We start from the raw sequence: 14,881 nt of genomic DNA, 5'->3' as shown, positions 1-14,881 counted from the left end.
TGCTTATAACAAGCAGAATTTTAGGTCCCAAGACTTTGTTTTTCTTTGTTTTCTGTTACTGTTAGTACAAGGTACCTGTTATAACAAGGTAATTCGTAAAGTCCCAAGGACCTTGTTATAAAGGTGTTTGACTGTATTATGTACACAACAGGTTACGGAAGACCCAATAGAAGGCGCTCAATGAAAGGTCCAAATCCATAGGTCAAGACACAGTCTTGTTTTGCGTAATTAATCGCTGAACTGCGTGAATATAAAATTCACAGTCGCTTGTGTGTAAATAGCTATTCCATAGACTAAGGATCATGTTGTATTTGAAACAACTTGGGTAGAGGTTAAAAGAAGGCAAAAGGAAGCAAGACACATATGACAACCGACAGTTCACAAAACAGAAAATATGTTTAGCAAGATTGGGTTTAATAACATTTATTTTGTACAAAAATAGTTCAATATACAATGTGTCTGCATTATTACTGCATCAGTAAGTAGTAGCTGTGACTGTGCCATGTCGATGAGAATTGTATCACACAGTATTTATTTTGATTTTTCACTTCACTGTGACCAAAAGTATAGTAATCATACATAGGCCTAAAAAGTCAATCAAATAAACCCTTCTTCAAAAGTGGAGGGAAAGAAAATAAAATAAATTTAAAAACAAAAAGTGGAAGGGGAATGCAGAAGTAAAAAAATGCAAACACAAATAATTGATAATTGCACAAATTAAAAGCCTAAAACCAACTAATGATAAGATTTTTTTGGTTATTAAATAGCAAATTTACAAAAATATAACCCACGCAAGCAACAATTGGCTTTGAATTACCCATTTCTTTCTGAATTATCAATAATGGTTGATTTTCACACTTTTACATGCTGCATTAAAAAATCCTGGTTAATTTTAATTTCTAATGCAAAAAAGAAAATAGGATTACAAGTGAGCAATAAAATTGGATTAACGGGAAAAAAATGGATATTAAATGTGGTAAATATTATAAATACTCCATCTGTACATCTATGAAACAATAAAATGAAAAAGTAAATTGAATTTGATTTCCCTCTTTCCATAAATTTTGTTACATTAACCAAAAAGAAAAATGCCCCCTCCAAAAATACTTCAGCATATCAAAAAATGGTTTCTTTCCTGTAAAAGTTGTCAACGAATTTGAATAAAAATCACAAAAGTATGAGTAGCCAAGGTTTTATTGTGAATCTCAGTTCACACTCCACGCAAATGAGAATGTGAAGTACATTTGACATCTGTGCAAAAAAATTGCAGCAAAACTTTCAAGAGTTTTAAAGTGTTCAACTTTTGCAAATGTTCAGTGCAAATGCCACTCAAATTTGTGTTTTTGTTTGCTTTATGCTTTGTATGAACCAGCTTAAAAAGGGTTCTAAATTTAACTTCAATTTTTCAACTGTGATGTAAACATCCATCTTAATTTCCTCAGATTTGTCTGGTTCTAATCAAACCCACTGAAAAGTTCTGAAAACAATTCTGTGTAGCACGAAATGTCCTCTTTAAGATCTCCGGACTACCCTGTTTATGTGAAATGAGAAATTGTTTCAGTGCACTGAGCGTCATTCCCCCTGTTCATCATTAGTATTAACATTTCAGATTGCTGTTCTTGGTTTTACACACAGTTATGTCCGGCCGCTCGCCGCGTGGAATTTGACGAAGGCTATCGCAGCGAGTTCCTTGCAGAATTCTTCCAGCACGATTACGCCCTCCAGAAGATCGATGTATGGCAAGCTGTGCAGGGGAGACACACAACAAAAGATAAGAAAAGCGGAATAAGAAAACGAACACAAACATGAAATGTTTGAAATCTGGACTGTTCGAAATCCACCAGAAAAGTTTGGAGGATTTCACATGATTGAGAGAAGTATTGATCTAGCTATTTTTTTTACATGGGGCTTGATGCCCCTTAACTGCTCAAAATAGGGTGTGTGCCACTCGTTTCCTGGGGAAAAAAATTGAGGATTTTGGAAGGTTCCCATCTAAATACAAAAGGAGTTGAGGTTCAGCCGGTTCGTAAGTGTGATGGCATTTTAACATAAAACACACACACTGCACACGGAGTAGCATTGGAGCCATTGGAACCGGGCAGAGCGGTGTGTTTAGCTGATGGGCGCTAGTAATCAGTGGTGCCGGTGCGTGTATGACAAAGTAATTTACGAACAGGATAATGTTGGAACAGGGCCACAAGAGAAAACCTGGATATGGTCCAAACATTAAAACCATACCCTTCAGTTAGAATTAATCTACAGATTCTGCATACATTCTACGAATGAAAAAGTCCACATACTGTAATTGGTGTCCAACAACCCCCCACCCAACCCCAATTCCCCACTTCACAGTAATTTGTTACCCCAACTTTCCAAAATGTGAAATTTGTGATTCAGAACAATATTAACACAAAACTTCACTTGGTTACATGTCATCACATTCATGTTACAAGACAATGGAAAAAAACAATCATGATTTTATGTTTAGGAGGCACAAGTATTAAAATAATCACAAATGAAAAAGGCATGGACACTCAAAAATAACATGTAGGCAGAGAATGATATATTTATTTATATGTAGGTAGTATGTACTGGCAAAGAGAGGGGGAAAAGAGATTAATTTATTGGGAAGTGTTAATTCTAATTTGGGTTGATGGCTACGTGTATGTTTTAGAACATGTTTGTATTTGTTTGATGATCCTGAAACCACCATTGAAGGTTGGAACTGCTAAGGTCTAGTTTAGTATGGGTTGAATCAGTGTTTTGGTTAGCATAGGGGTCTACATGTAAGAGTTAAGATGTTACCGAGCCACTTAAGATATCTAACTGTTGACACCATTTGAGGATAGACTGGTTAACATTGCTAAAAGATTCTGAAAGATCCTGAAGGAAAAATAAAAGGTGGAGTGTATCAGATGGTTAATTTTTCTAATCTTTTTTTTTGGGGGGGGGGGGGTATTTTTTTAAACCTGAATTACCGACTGGATTACTTGACCCTCCCTACAGTCGGATGAAATTGTTAACAAATCTTGAGCAGCTTTGATCTAGATTGCCAATTTTGGAAAACAAGGCAGGGTGTTCTGCAAGAGTATGCTTTCATGAACTTAAGAGATGGATGTGGGATCTCTTCGTGCATTAGCTGTGACTGCGTTGTGTGGACGTTTTCTATTGTTAGGCAGATTTGAACAAAGTTGTAGAGACTTTTGTATTTTCCCACAACATCTTGGTCTCCCCTGTCACTAGTATTGTTGATCTGGTATATGGACACTCGGCTACAGAACGTGTGTGTGTTCACGTACATGTTTAGTGTAATGTACAGAAATAATGATCTTACTCCCAGGAAATTACGTATTCTGTTACTGGAAATAAAGACAGCTGATTGGGCATTAGTCTAGAGAAGACAAGAAAAGATCTGAACATTAGCTTCCATTGAGAAAACAATTTGCAGTATATAAGAAATTGAGGGTTAAGCAATTTTATTGTATACTTTGGAATGAAATAAAAAGAAGTAACTTAGTAATGCTATTTTCAATATATCATGCTATTCATGCAAATCAAATGCATATAAATAATATATTAGTCTCAATATGCATAGAGATATATATTTTTAGTATCTAATTTTACTTTCAATGCTAATTGGAAGAATTGATTAGTGTTGTTTTAGTTATTTATAATGTAAATACATGCAGCTGCTGAATATATTACCCGGAGAGCAAATTAATGCTTGGTAACAAGGCAATAAACCTTAGCAAACTTCATGTTTGAGTCTCAAACAAGGCATCATTAAAAAAAGGTACCTTTCTGTAAGCACTTAAAAATTGGTTGTACTTTGAATGTACATAAATCTGTGTTACAAATGCATTCTGGCTTTTTAGATACCATGAGACTAGGTGTGAGTTACGTATCACATGTGATAGACTTGTGTGAAATGAAAACTGGAAAAGTTTCTCCTACATGCAAAATATCCACAAACTCACGTATGATGTTCATAACATGCCAGCAATATACACTGTAATGAAGACTTTTGTGGATTACAAGAGAAAAACACAATCAACAAAATGCTGATCAACTACAAACCATACAAATCAACATCATGCTATGGGTGATGAACTGATGCCACGGGTTATTGAGGGTTTTCAGTAATTTGGTTGGTTAATGGCGTGTTATTAAGACGAGCAGGGAATTGGGGAAATGGGACAGTCACTTACTTCATAATGGGGGCTATGGACTTCTTGCCTCTGCAAATACAAATAAGTTGATTGGATGCTGTGATTACATGGATATTGGGTTTGTCTGAGCCGGTAACCAATCGCAAGAGAGGTTACACTGATGTTGGGTCAGGACGCACTGAAGATGACTGAGCAAGTAACCAATCGCAAGAGAGGTTACACTGATTGTTCAGAACGCACTGAAGATGACATGGCTGAAGTGACTGATGGCTTGCTAAAAAGGCTTTGTGCATGAGCTGCTCAGGGAGCTACATAGAATTGCCAATGGCGATGTTTAAAAATTGCCAAGCGCCATTTGCAAGAGTTGAGGACGCTACAACTGTCAAGAATGCTGTTTCCAGCTGTTTGGGGCACTCTTTTGTGCATGAACGGTTGAGGCTCTGCTTGATCTTATCTTGACGGCCTAAAGAGTGCAGTTTAATGGGAGTGTATAGCGAATCATCACACACGATTAGAGCACCTTAAGCTTTATACACAAAATTGTAGTTTGCCCTCCCGTAGTTTGGAATAGAGAAATGTACACACAGGATGGGGAATGTGTGTTTTAAGTGCCATGTGAGTTTACAGTATTATTTGCATTGTCACAGTACGGGCCACCATATCCACACATAAATGCATCCAAATGTCTTCATCCAGCTTTCAAACAAGATTTGAAGCTTGGCTTTTGGCTCTGCAATATGACTTGATACTGTGACGATTTTGACTATGCAATGTCATTTGAAGAAAAAAAACAAAAACAAACTTTGCTTTGATCCAATCATACTTTGGATTCATGATTTTGAGATATTGTGTATTCTTTTGGAAGTGCATGAACGGTTGAGGCTCTGCTTGACTTTTGGATGTGGCTTACATCCCACCTACCCAACAATTAGGACCCGAATTATCAGTTTTGTGACTTAAAAAGTTCTTGAACAATCTGTTACTAAATAATATCAGGGGCAAATGATTTTTGAAACCTTGTTTTCTGAGAGGAAAACAACATTTTGAAAAGTCGCAACACTGACTTGCAAAGCCATGAAATAAACATGGAATGTAAGCCATGAAATTGCTAGTAGCTTTGGTCACTCATGGCATGTCGGAAAAACTGACCGTGCAGTAATATGATGGTTTAATAGAATGGTAGCAATAGGAATCCTTACCTGTCATCTTCTTCCACCATGCCCATCAGCTGTTTCCGAACCACAAGCACCTGCTTCTGGAAGTCAGGGATGGCCTTGATCCGGGCACTCAGGTCGCTCACCACCTGCAGAGAGAGAGACATTCAACGGTAAATTCAACTACATCTGGTTATTTTTTTTTGCTTGGAGTGCCTTCTCTGGACACAATTAACCCTCTTCTGATTAAAGCTATCCTCTGTAAAATCTGTTGAATAATAAAAAGCTGCTTCTTGTACATATTCTAATTTGTAAACACCTATCCCACTTCTGCCACCACCTATCCCATTCCCGTCATCTCTACCACCCCCATACCATTTATCCTACTCCCATCATCACTTACCCTACTTCCTAACCTATGCCAAGCAACATCTATGTCACTCCTGTCACCAGATATCCCCCTTCCATCTATCCATCACCATTCATCCTACTCCCGCCATCACCGACCCCACTTCCTAACAACCTATTCCACTTGTCACCACCCATCCCACTCCCTGCCACCTTATCGTAACTCTGCCCCCACCTATCCCACTCCTGCCACCATAAATGCCACTTCTGGCACCTTCTTTCCTAATTAAGCCACCACCTCTTTTCACATGCATATCTCACTCCAGTCCCCTTCCACTTTTCCCATGGCTTACCCTGAGGAGTACAGAGTGCAGCGTTCTGCAGCCAGCTGCCACCGGCAAGTATGGGTCCAGGAAGAACTCTTGGATGTGAGGATGCGGGAACAGGCAAATCTTGGACAGGAGAGAGGTCACTTGCAAGTTGACCTCGTAGGTCTAGTCAGTAAAACAAATACAATGTAAGTGTAATACTATCACAACACTCCAGTTTTTTATACTAAAACTATTAAAAAACAGAACAATCTGCTTACAACTCAGTGAATAAAGTCAATACTTTGGAAGATGCTTCAGAGTAGCACAGCTTAACTCACATTTTCTTTTTGCTGATCACAAGTACAAGAAGAGCATAGCATACCTGATCGAGCATGCGGGATAGCTTGTCGAGGAGAATTTTGAGGAAGGCCCCTTCGTAGAATGCCTCGTTGGGGCAGAGTTCCAAAGGCGTGGCGTAATTTGGCCAATCATAGGGAAGACAGTTGACAGAACACTCACGAAACTAGGAACAAAAGACAACAGTCATGTTCTGATCATCATAATAAAGGCAAAGAGCTCCACTGCACCAGGGTCTTCACAATGAAATTAAGAAAACTGACCCGTGAAAGCTTTCAACTCAAAAGGTACTCAACTCAGTGGATGGATGTTCATCAAGAATAATAAATTCCCTTATGGAAACTACTTTGATTCCAACTACAATTTTGACTTATAAACAGAATTGCTGATGTTTTTCTATATTATTTACCAGTCGATGAGCCTCTCTGAGGTAGGTATCGTAACCTATATCGCCTGTCAGGTAGGATGATCTAGCCTCTTCTGGCATCAAGCCCAGAAAACTATCAAAGAGAAATCAGAAACAGACAGTGTAGGTAGCACCATTGTTTTATATCATTGCAACCCAGCATATGCCAGACAGTTGTAGTCACTGAGATCATAACCAACAATTTTTGTTTCATAGATGACCTACCTGTTGACAATCTTATGAATGTTAGGCTTGTCGTCCGCCTCGGAGCTTGACACAGAAATGGAAGGCGAGGCTTGGGCTACCTCGGACTCCGGGTCTGACACAAAGTCTGGTACACCATCCCGCACGGGAGAGTCTGGAACCAGAGTAGGGCTCTCTGGCCCATTGCTCAGTGTCTCTACCCCACTGTCACTCACGGTGCCATTGACGGACCCCTGGTCACTGGGGTTGCCAGACCCCTGGTCGGCAGTGTCGCCACAACCCTGGTCGCATGGGTCCCTGGGGTTACTTGACCTCTGGTCACTTGAGTCGCCGGACCCCTGGTTGTTGTGTTCCGTAGGGGCGGGCCGGCCGTGGTAGACTCGCGACTGGAGATTGCGTAGGACGAGGTTGGTGATGATGTGACCGTTGGATTTGAGGAAGAGGGTTTCAAATAACTTCAGAGCCATTATACAAATCTGCACACAAAAAAAGGAATTGAATCATGATATTTTAGAATAGGCCTAGAACATCAAAAATGTACACAAAAATGTTCACTTTAATGCACAGTGTCCATAGAATGTAAATATGCCAAATCAACTTGGTTTAAAAATATCTGAAAAATTTGAAAATGATAATCAAATCAACAGCTGCTGAATTCTAAACAGAATGAACAATTTCTGTTTGGATTTGATACTCTCATTCTTGGTAATATCTTCAATTGAGAATTGTACTATTGTTGAATTCTGTTGGATATCATCGAGGTGGCTAGATAAACAAAATCAATGCAGGATAGGGGTGGGGGTTGGGGTGTTGGTTTGTTGGTTGTCTGTGGCAGGGTAGTCTGGGACAGGGTGGTGTGGGGAGTACGGTGTGTGGTGGGGCAGTTGGGTGTGAGATGGAGCAATTGGGTGGGGCAGTTGGGTGTGGGGTGGTGCAGTTGGGTGGCGGGTTTGGGTGAAGGAGGGGTGCTTAAGGATAAAACTTACTTCATCAGAGATGTTGTCACATCTGTCTATCAATCGCTGTCTCAGCTTGTAGCCTCCCTCCCCGGGCTTTTCCGGCGCCGTCTCCTCTCCTAGGATGAATTTGATTAGGACATCCAGCAAGGCCGGGGAGGACGTCATCTTAACAAACTTGACCAGGTGAGCTGTGCTGGTCAGAATGCCAACCTCCGATCTAAGATGGAAAATAAACGATGGGGAAAAACAGAACCAAGGTCATATTCCAGTAATTGAATTTTATTTTTCAGTCCATACTCGCAGCTGAAAAAAAAAAAATGACAAACTTGAAACAGAAAACTGTTTCAGAGTTTCATGTTGTAGAAAGAGTTTTAATGTGAAACACTCACGACTGTAGCAACAGCTGCTCCATGATGGGAACCAGGAATCGTTCCCTTATCTGATTGGCTAGCGACCGACCCACGATGGGATGAGCTTCCTTGATCACCTGATCGCAGTAATCATACCAGGACAGCAGAGAGATGAGCTGCCGTTTACCGGGGAACATGTTGGTATCCTCCCCGTCGCTCAACATGTACAAACTGCAAAAAAAATGTTGGCAAAATTACTTTGTCAGTCGACTTGCTGTTCGCTTGAGGTAATATGATCACGTCATATTATGCCTTCATAACTGAATCCATTTCATTTGGAATATTTTTTAGAAAACTTTGGGCCATAGTTTGGTCAGCAGAAAGAAGATGATTAGGCCAAAAAAAAAAAGTCTCCGGTTTCTGGTATGGAGCTTGCCCAAAAAGTGGTGCGGCGACGCGGCTTTTTTTTTTTTTTTTTTACCTGATTTTTTTGCTTCAAATGTCGGCTGATGACTGCAAATGGTGCCCGACTAAACTTAGTGCAACTATATGGGAGTCCAGAGAGGCCACATAAAGCTTATTCTCGACCATAACCCAATCTAAAAACACGTTAAAATTGTGCAGCAGCAGGAATCCAGTCAAACCAGTGAGTTTGGCGGTTTTGAGACATCATCTTACATTGAAAAAAAAACTTTTTCATTTTGCCGACGCGCATGGCTACGGCGACGCGCGCGCATACCAGAAACAGGAGACTTTTTTTTTGGCCTTAGCGGTGCCGTGAAGTTGGGCCCAGAGGTCATCAAATACTCACCCCCACTTGGCTTCTACACTGTCCACATCTACTGGGTCCATGGACAACGGGAGTGCATTGTACAAGGTGCATAGCCTCTCGGCCAGCAGGGCACAGAACTGGGTGTGGTCCACGATGCACTGGGCGGCCTGCTTCTCTGGTAGGCTGGCACACAGCATCAGCCCCTCACATGCCTTGACCGCTATCCTACTGTCCTGTGTGCATACAAACGGGTGAATGTCTTCAATTAAAACCGTTCAACTCCACATTTTATGGGTCATGTCGCACGAGGCAGCATTCAAGCAACTTCTTTTAAAGTTTTAACTGCATGTACTGTTTTGAAGACTTGTAATAAAGTGTTTGAAAATGTACATTGTTGTCGCAGTACTGTTTGCTCGCAGTGCATTTGTTGCGGCTGTCTCCAAGTTGCCTGTGAAAAAATTGTCTCATGTGACATGGCCCTTTGAGAAAATTGAGGTAGAGTGGACAACTGACAAGTCACAAGTCAACATAATTTTTGCCAAGAAAACATTAATCACTGTCCTTTGCCCACAGGTTTCAAGCAAGCTATAGTGCAAACGAGGACTTTTTGAGCAATCGAGTCTTATCCAAGAAGGCTTCTTTGTATTTCTTGTACTTACTTTTTACAAGTCCTATTTATATTGTTTTGGACCAATTATTTGTATATATTTTTGTTCAAGTGTCAGTTATAAAGATTGAATCAAACTAACTATTCAATAACACTATGCAATCAAACTTAAGAATCAAGTTTTATCTACATTGTTTTGGACAAACTATTTGTATATATTTTGTTTCACGTGTCGTAATATTGATTGATTCAAATTAACTATTCAATCAAACTTTAATAAGAATCTAACTTAAGAATTGAGCTGGGCAAATTGTATAGCAGCTAAAAGTTCCACGTTCTATTGTCTCAAAGACAAACGAAACTCATGAATAGTGCTTTCACGTTTACACATCTGTACAAGACACAACTGCCTCTGAAACTCTACCTCCAAAGTTACAACGTGATAAAGAGTGTACTTTAACTTACAGGACTCTGTGCCAGCGCAATGAGGGAGTTGACCAGACTAAACTCAGGTTGTGTGATGTCGTCTAGGCTGGTCCTGCTGCTGCTACCTGCTGCGGATGTGGAAGAGTTGTGTCGCGGCTTTTTGCTCTTTTGTCTTGGAAGCTACCAGAAAATAAAAATATCAAAGATTTTAAGAATAAACAGACTTATTGGTATTTAAAAGGAAATACTGTTTTGGAAGGTACATGTACGATTTTGTATTGGGCCCCTGCCAATCCACTCTCCTCACTCAAGCATGGATGTGCAAAGGGGATTCCACCACAAAATAACAAAAACCAGTTGTAATTTCATGGTGCGGATGTAATCTTGTCTTACCTCTAGGAAGAAGTTGACAGAGTAAGGATGCTGCTTGAGCTTGGAGCACACTGTGCACAGGAACTGGATCTCTTCCTTCTCTGTGGGCCCGGCGCGCACCTCACCACACACTTTGATTAAATTCTGGTAAGAACAGGGAACAAAAACATCTTTGAATCAATTTTATGACAATTCAGACTGGCATCCAGAGTAACAACTCACCAATTGATTTCAAAATCTTTAGTTAGGTTCAATATTTGAAACAGTCAGGGGTGGCTAGACAACTCAAGAACGACTCCAAAGTTAATATTTCTTTTGGTTCGCTGCGACTCTGGAAAACCAGTCAAAGCCAGCAGTAAATGGAGACTTCACTGTTATTAAAATGTCCTCCTCAAAAACTCACACAATCAATCAATGAATTGAACACCTGAAGACTGTACAATCAATCAATCAATCAAGAAAAACACCTCTTGAGGTATTTTTTCTTGAAGCAGAAATTCGGCAAAGTGGGGAGCCTTCCGTATACAACAGAATCCAACAACAGCAAAACGTGAAGTCTGCTGACTGCAACACAATCAATGTCCAATATTAGATATGTCTTAAGTCTTCTGAATCATACAGAATCCAACAGCAACAAGCATTATCCTCAGATTCACAAAATCAGCAAATGCCTTTGTTCGATTCTACTAGAATTAACACAACTTCGGGTGAATATTTCACAAATTGTGTATCAAGTAATAAAGATCAAGTAGGGCCAAGTTCGCGCAAGGACTATAGTTGACCAATGGTTAACTAACGTTTGCCCGAACTCTGTCTAGTCGACGATGGTTGACTACGCTAGTCGACTATTTGGAACCAGCCTACTGGGGTTGGTTGCTTCGCTGGTAACCAATAGCCGCGCGCATTCATAACGCTAGCAGAGAGCCAGGATCCAGAAGTTTTGCGATGACATTTTGACCAGCATTTGACTAGAGACGTTCGCACGTTGCTATTAGTGCGCAGGCGTAAGGTACGTCACAAATCAACCACTAGTCGACTAATGGTGCTTGCCCGAACTTGGCCTTGGCTGTCTTACATGTACAGGTTTGTAGACGTTGACGTGGGGCAAGAGAGGCTGCTTGATCTTGCCCAGGAGATTCAAGAAAAACATCAAGACCACTTGCTTCATGCCCGGCGGACACTGCCAATAAAAACACAGACAATTTCAAACGGAATACAGCAAACATCATTAAAATTGAATATTGTTTAAACTAACCATTGGTAATTTTGCTTAGAAGCTATCACTGTGTTTACAACCGGATCCAGCAATTGGTTAAAAAAAGAGAGTGATTAGATTAGAAGTGGGATTACAATATGGGAAGAAGACTTTGATTTCTTACATCTGCTTTGCCTAGCGTGTGCAGCGTCTCCAGTATCTTGTGTTGCAGCAGGTACTCCATGCATGGTCCCGTCTGATCATCTTCCACCTGTCGCTCCTCCTGCGTCAGCAGGGCCAGCATGTTGTCCAGATGAGATGGGATGTTGCTCTCCTGAACTGGCTTCTTGTCATCTGGAAATCACACAGTCAATTTTTAAAGATGTAAAAATCCGGTAGAAATGGGTGATAAGAGGAACTTTGCAGTGATGTTATATGATCAACTCTCTTTTGTGATGTATGTGTGCTTTTGAGAAGTGCCTATGAGTAAACTCAAAAGGCCAGAGAGGGTGATTTTTCAGATATTTTCTAATTATTTACCAGGTGTCTGTTTGTCTGCACCAAAAAAACCCCCAGATGTGCTCAGTCAGATCTTGTGGTGAAAATTTGCATTCTAAGTCAGGTAAGTAATTTAGCACTCTGCATGCGACAGTGCAAAAGTGATTGTACTAGTAATTTCCTGGGAGTGTGGCCTAGTGGTTAGGTTTTGTGGTCATGATCAGAGGGTCAGGGGTTCGAATCCAGCTGCTGACCGTATTTTGTGTCAATGGGCAAGCCACTTCACCCCCACTTGCCTCTCTCCACCCAGGAAAATATATTAGCTGGGGGAGTAACCTGTGATGGACTGGCATAGAATAGAAATATTCTCAGTTCTTTCATTTCTGAAAAATAGAAAATAGGGATGAGTGTAACATTTCAAGCTACCCACCTTTTGTGTTGATGAAGTAATGCGTGACGGACTTCCAGTGGAAAGTGAAATCTTCCAGAAGAGTTTGCGTTGGCGCAAGCTGTGTATTAAAAATTAACAGTCAGTAAAAAAACACATGAAAATGTATGAGAACGGTATTGGACATCTACTTCAAAAAAATCTACAACTACAACTACAACTTCAAAAAAAAGATATTGCTATCTTTGCTCAGAATCAACATCACCAAGCACTACTAGAATGCCTTTTTTTATTTTATTTTAGCAGGGTTAGATGTTGCTTTTACACCTATTAGGCATGTTTGGTGTGTGTATGAAGTCTTTTTAAATAAAATATTTTTGTATTTCCATTACAAGCATAAACAGGTGGTACAGTCCATCAGAAGTCCATCAGAAGTCCAGTCACAAATAAATCACAAGTCCAGTCACAAGTCCAGTCACAAGAAACAGTGGCTGAACAACAACGAAGGAATACCCTTGGTAAAAGTTAATTTGAATAGCTTGTGAGTTGAATTGGGACTGGAGGACTTGTGATGGACTTGCAGGGACTTGTGATGGACTTGCCTACATCGCTGATCTTCCTAAACAAAGACATAAACGTGGCGAATAGCAAATGAGTGCTGCCACCCAACTGTTAACTTCGCAAGACCCTTCACAATATGTATACAGAAAAAGAACAAAGCATTTAAAAAGTGACAGAATGCTAACCAGTCAATGATATTAAAAACTCAACATACACATAGCAGAAGAAAATAGCCAACTTATTTCTCACTCTAAAATTATCAGAAATTGAATGTCCATTATGCTGCCAGCTTGCCATATGTATTTTTATTGTTAATTGTGCCCAACCCCTCAGCCATGATGAATTTGTAAAAAAGTTCAATTTTTACCAAATCTGACTCGCCCAACTGGAAAACAAAATCAAATAAAAAGAATTGTTCAAGTAAAAGGAAATATGCAAATTATGTTGCTCCCTCATGGGCATCGATGTGTGCATGTCGCGTTTAAAGTGACAGACTCTCACAGACAAAGTGGACTACATGTACTAGTGGTAAAAAATCACTGGAGCGCTACTTTGCCCTTTTGGTAGAGGCGGCAACCATACTATAAAAATGTGTCTAGACATAGTTGACCTGAAATTCTGTAGCAATGGGACCAGTTGCTACAGCCATTAAAATTATACTACAGAAAGTGTCAAATAATTTTGGATTTTTGGAGGGGACTTAGAAATGTTTACCGTGACAAATCTTCGTCTGGTTCGTGCTAACACTGTCGTTGTGACTTCGTGTTTAAGAGAGGGAAATCAGACCTATTACAAATTCAGATTTTATTTCCCTTGAACAGAAATTCTCCAGAGCGACGAATCAGAAAGAAAAAAAAACAGATGAAATATTCTGCAATAAGGTGTTTCACGATATGCGCCATCTCGTTCACGGGGCAAAAAGAACATCCGTTGCTTAGACGCGGGCGCATTTTGGAATGACCGCATGATGACTTGGAAGGGCAAAAAATTTCCATTGACGATGCGTACACAGCAAAGCGTGTAAAATTGCCCCGCGGGCAAGATGGCGCATTTTACCGTGAAATACCTTAGTAAATGTAACGTTAGGATTTTATTTAAAACAAGAAGTTTCAAAAACAGCGGTCACGCTGGGACAGTGGGAGTTGAATTCGTGCTGTCCACTAGCATTCGCTTGACAAGTGTAGGTGGCCTACTCGTGTACACATGCATGAGGCTGCTTTACGATCTGCTGGCTTAACTTCAGAACGGAAAAATTGCGAGACCGGTTCACGACTAAATAAAAAATTCCACATTCCGAAATAAAATAGTGGGGTCCTAAAAAATGTAACTAAGCCTAGTACCCCTTCGGCATTCAAAACAATTCAATTTCGTCACCGATAGCCATTGAAAAACGTTATTCCGGCTTCCGTAAAAATAGCCACTTCGTAAAGTTAAACATTTTAAACAGCGCCCTCAAAATCGAATCGTACATCGTACTAAACCTTGAACCTTCTTCGACTTCGGTAAGTTCAGACTGTTTTTAGAGTCTTACCACTTCAACTGCATGGTGCAGGGCCGCAGCAAACTTGTTGAACATTCTCGAGTATTTCTCTTGTCAACGGTCTGACAGCCAGGAATTACAATCTGGGTTGAATGAGCATGACTTTTCTTTATCGAAACATCTGCGTGTTCAATCGGTGCCGTTCATCGTTGATCGTCCAGCTGGCAATGAGAACTACGCATGCGTCGCTCTGCAGCTTTTCCGCATTAAAGGGGATTCCTTTAAGCACTCTACTTACAATATCAGGAAAAACGTTATTTATCT

General features: G+C 40.3%; 1 protein-coding gene across 2 annotated transcripts; it reads right to left on the bottom strand.

Moving 5' to 3' along the window:
• Nucleotides 1–393: 393 nt before the first annotated feature.
• LOC119739630 (protein FAM160B1-like) lies at nucleotides 394–14,802 on the bottom strand. Of its 2 annotated transcripts, XM_038214622.1 has the most exons (16): nucleotides 14,609–14,802; nucleotides 12,559–12,637; nucleotides 11,815–11,984; nucleotides 11,511–11,615; nucleotides 10,457–10,579; nucleotides 10,103–10,243; nucleotides 9,070–9,263; nucleotides 8,298–8,489; nucleotides 7,936–8,125; nucleotides 6,971–7,425; nucleotides 6,749–6,839; nucleotides 6,365–6,505; nucleotides 6,025–6,165; nucleotides 5,369–5,472; nucleotides 4,209–4,238; nucleotides 394–1,744 (listed from the first exon to the last, which is right to left on the bottom strand). In XM_038214622.1, exons 1-16 carry the CDS (start codon nucleotides 14,651–14,653, stop codon nucleotides 1,636–1,638), a joined length of 2,310 nt encoding a protein of 769 aa, XP_038070550.1. In that variant the 5' UTR covers nucleotides 14,654–14,802; the 3' UTR covers nucleotides 394–1,635. The 2 variants fall into 2 exon arrangements, with proteins under 2 accessions (XP_038070550.1, XP_038070551.1); XM_038214623.1 differs by lacking the exon at nucleotides 4,209–4,238.
• Between the last annotated feature and the right edge of the window lie 79 nt (nucleotides 14,803–14,881).

This window comes from Patiria miniata, unplaced genomic scaffold (genome assembly GCF_015706575.1).
Source record: "Patiria miniata isolate m_02_andy unplaced genomic scaffold, ASM1570657v1 HiC_scaffold_4, whole genome shotgun sequence".
Classification (NCBI taxonomy): domain Eukaryota; kingdom Metazoa; phylum Echinodermata; class Asteroidea; order Valvatida; family Asterinidae; genus Patiria; species Patiria miniata.
This window is presented reverse-complemented; position numbering and strand designations above follow the sequence as displayed.

Excerpts from the sequence above, each read along its gene's own strand:
- LOC119739630 (XM_038214622.1), bottom strand. The coding sequence starts at position 14,653 with ATGTTCAACAAGTTTGCTGCGGCCCTGCACCATGCAGTTGAAGTG. Across the intron at positions 6,166-6,364 it reads TATCCCGCATGCTCGATCAG|ACCTACGAGGTCAACTTGCA; the intron begins GTATGCTATGCT and ends TTTACTGACTAG. Across the intron at positions 5,473-6,024 it reads TGCACTCTGTACTCCTCAGG|GTGGTGAGCGACCTGAGTGC; the intron begins GTAAGCCATGGG and ends CTCTCTCTGCAG.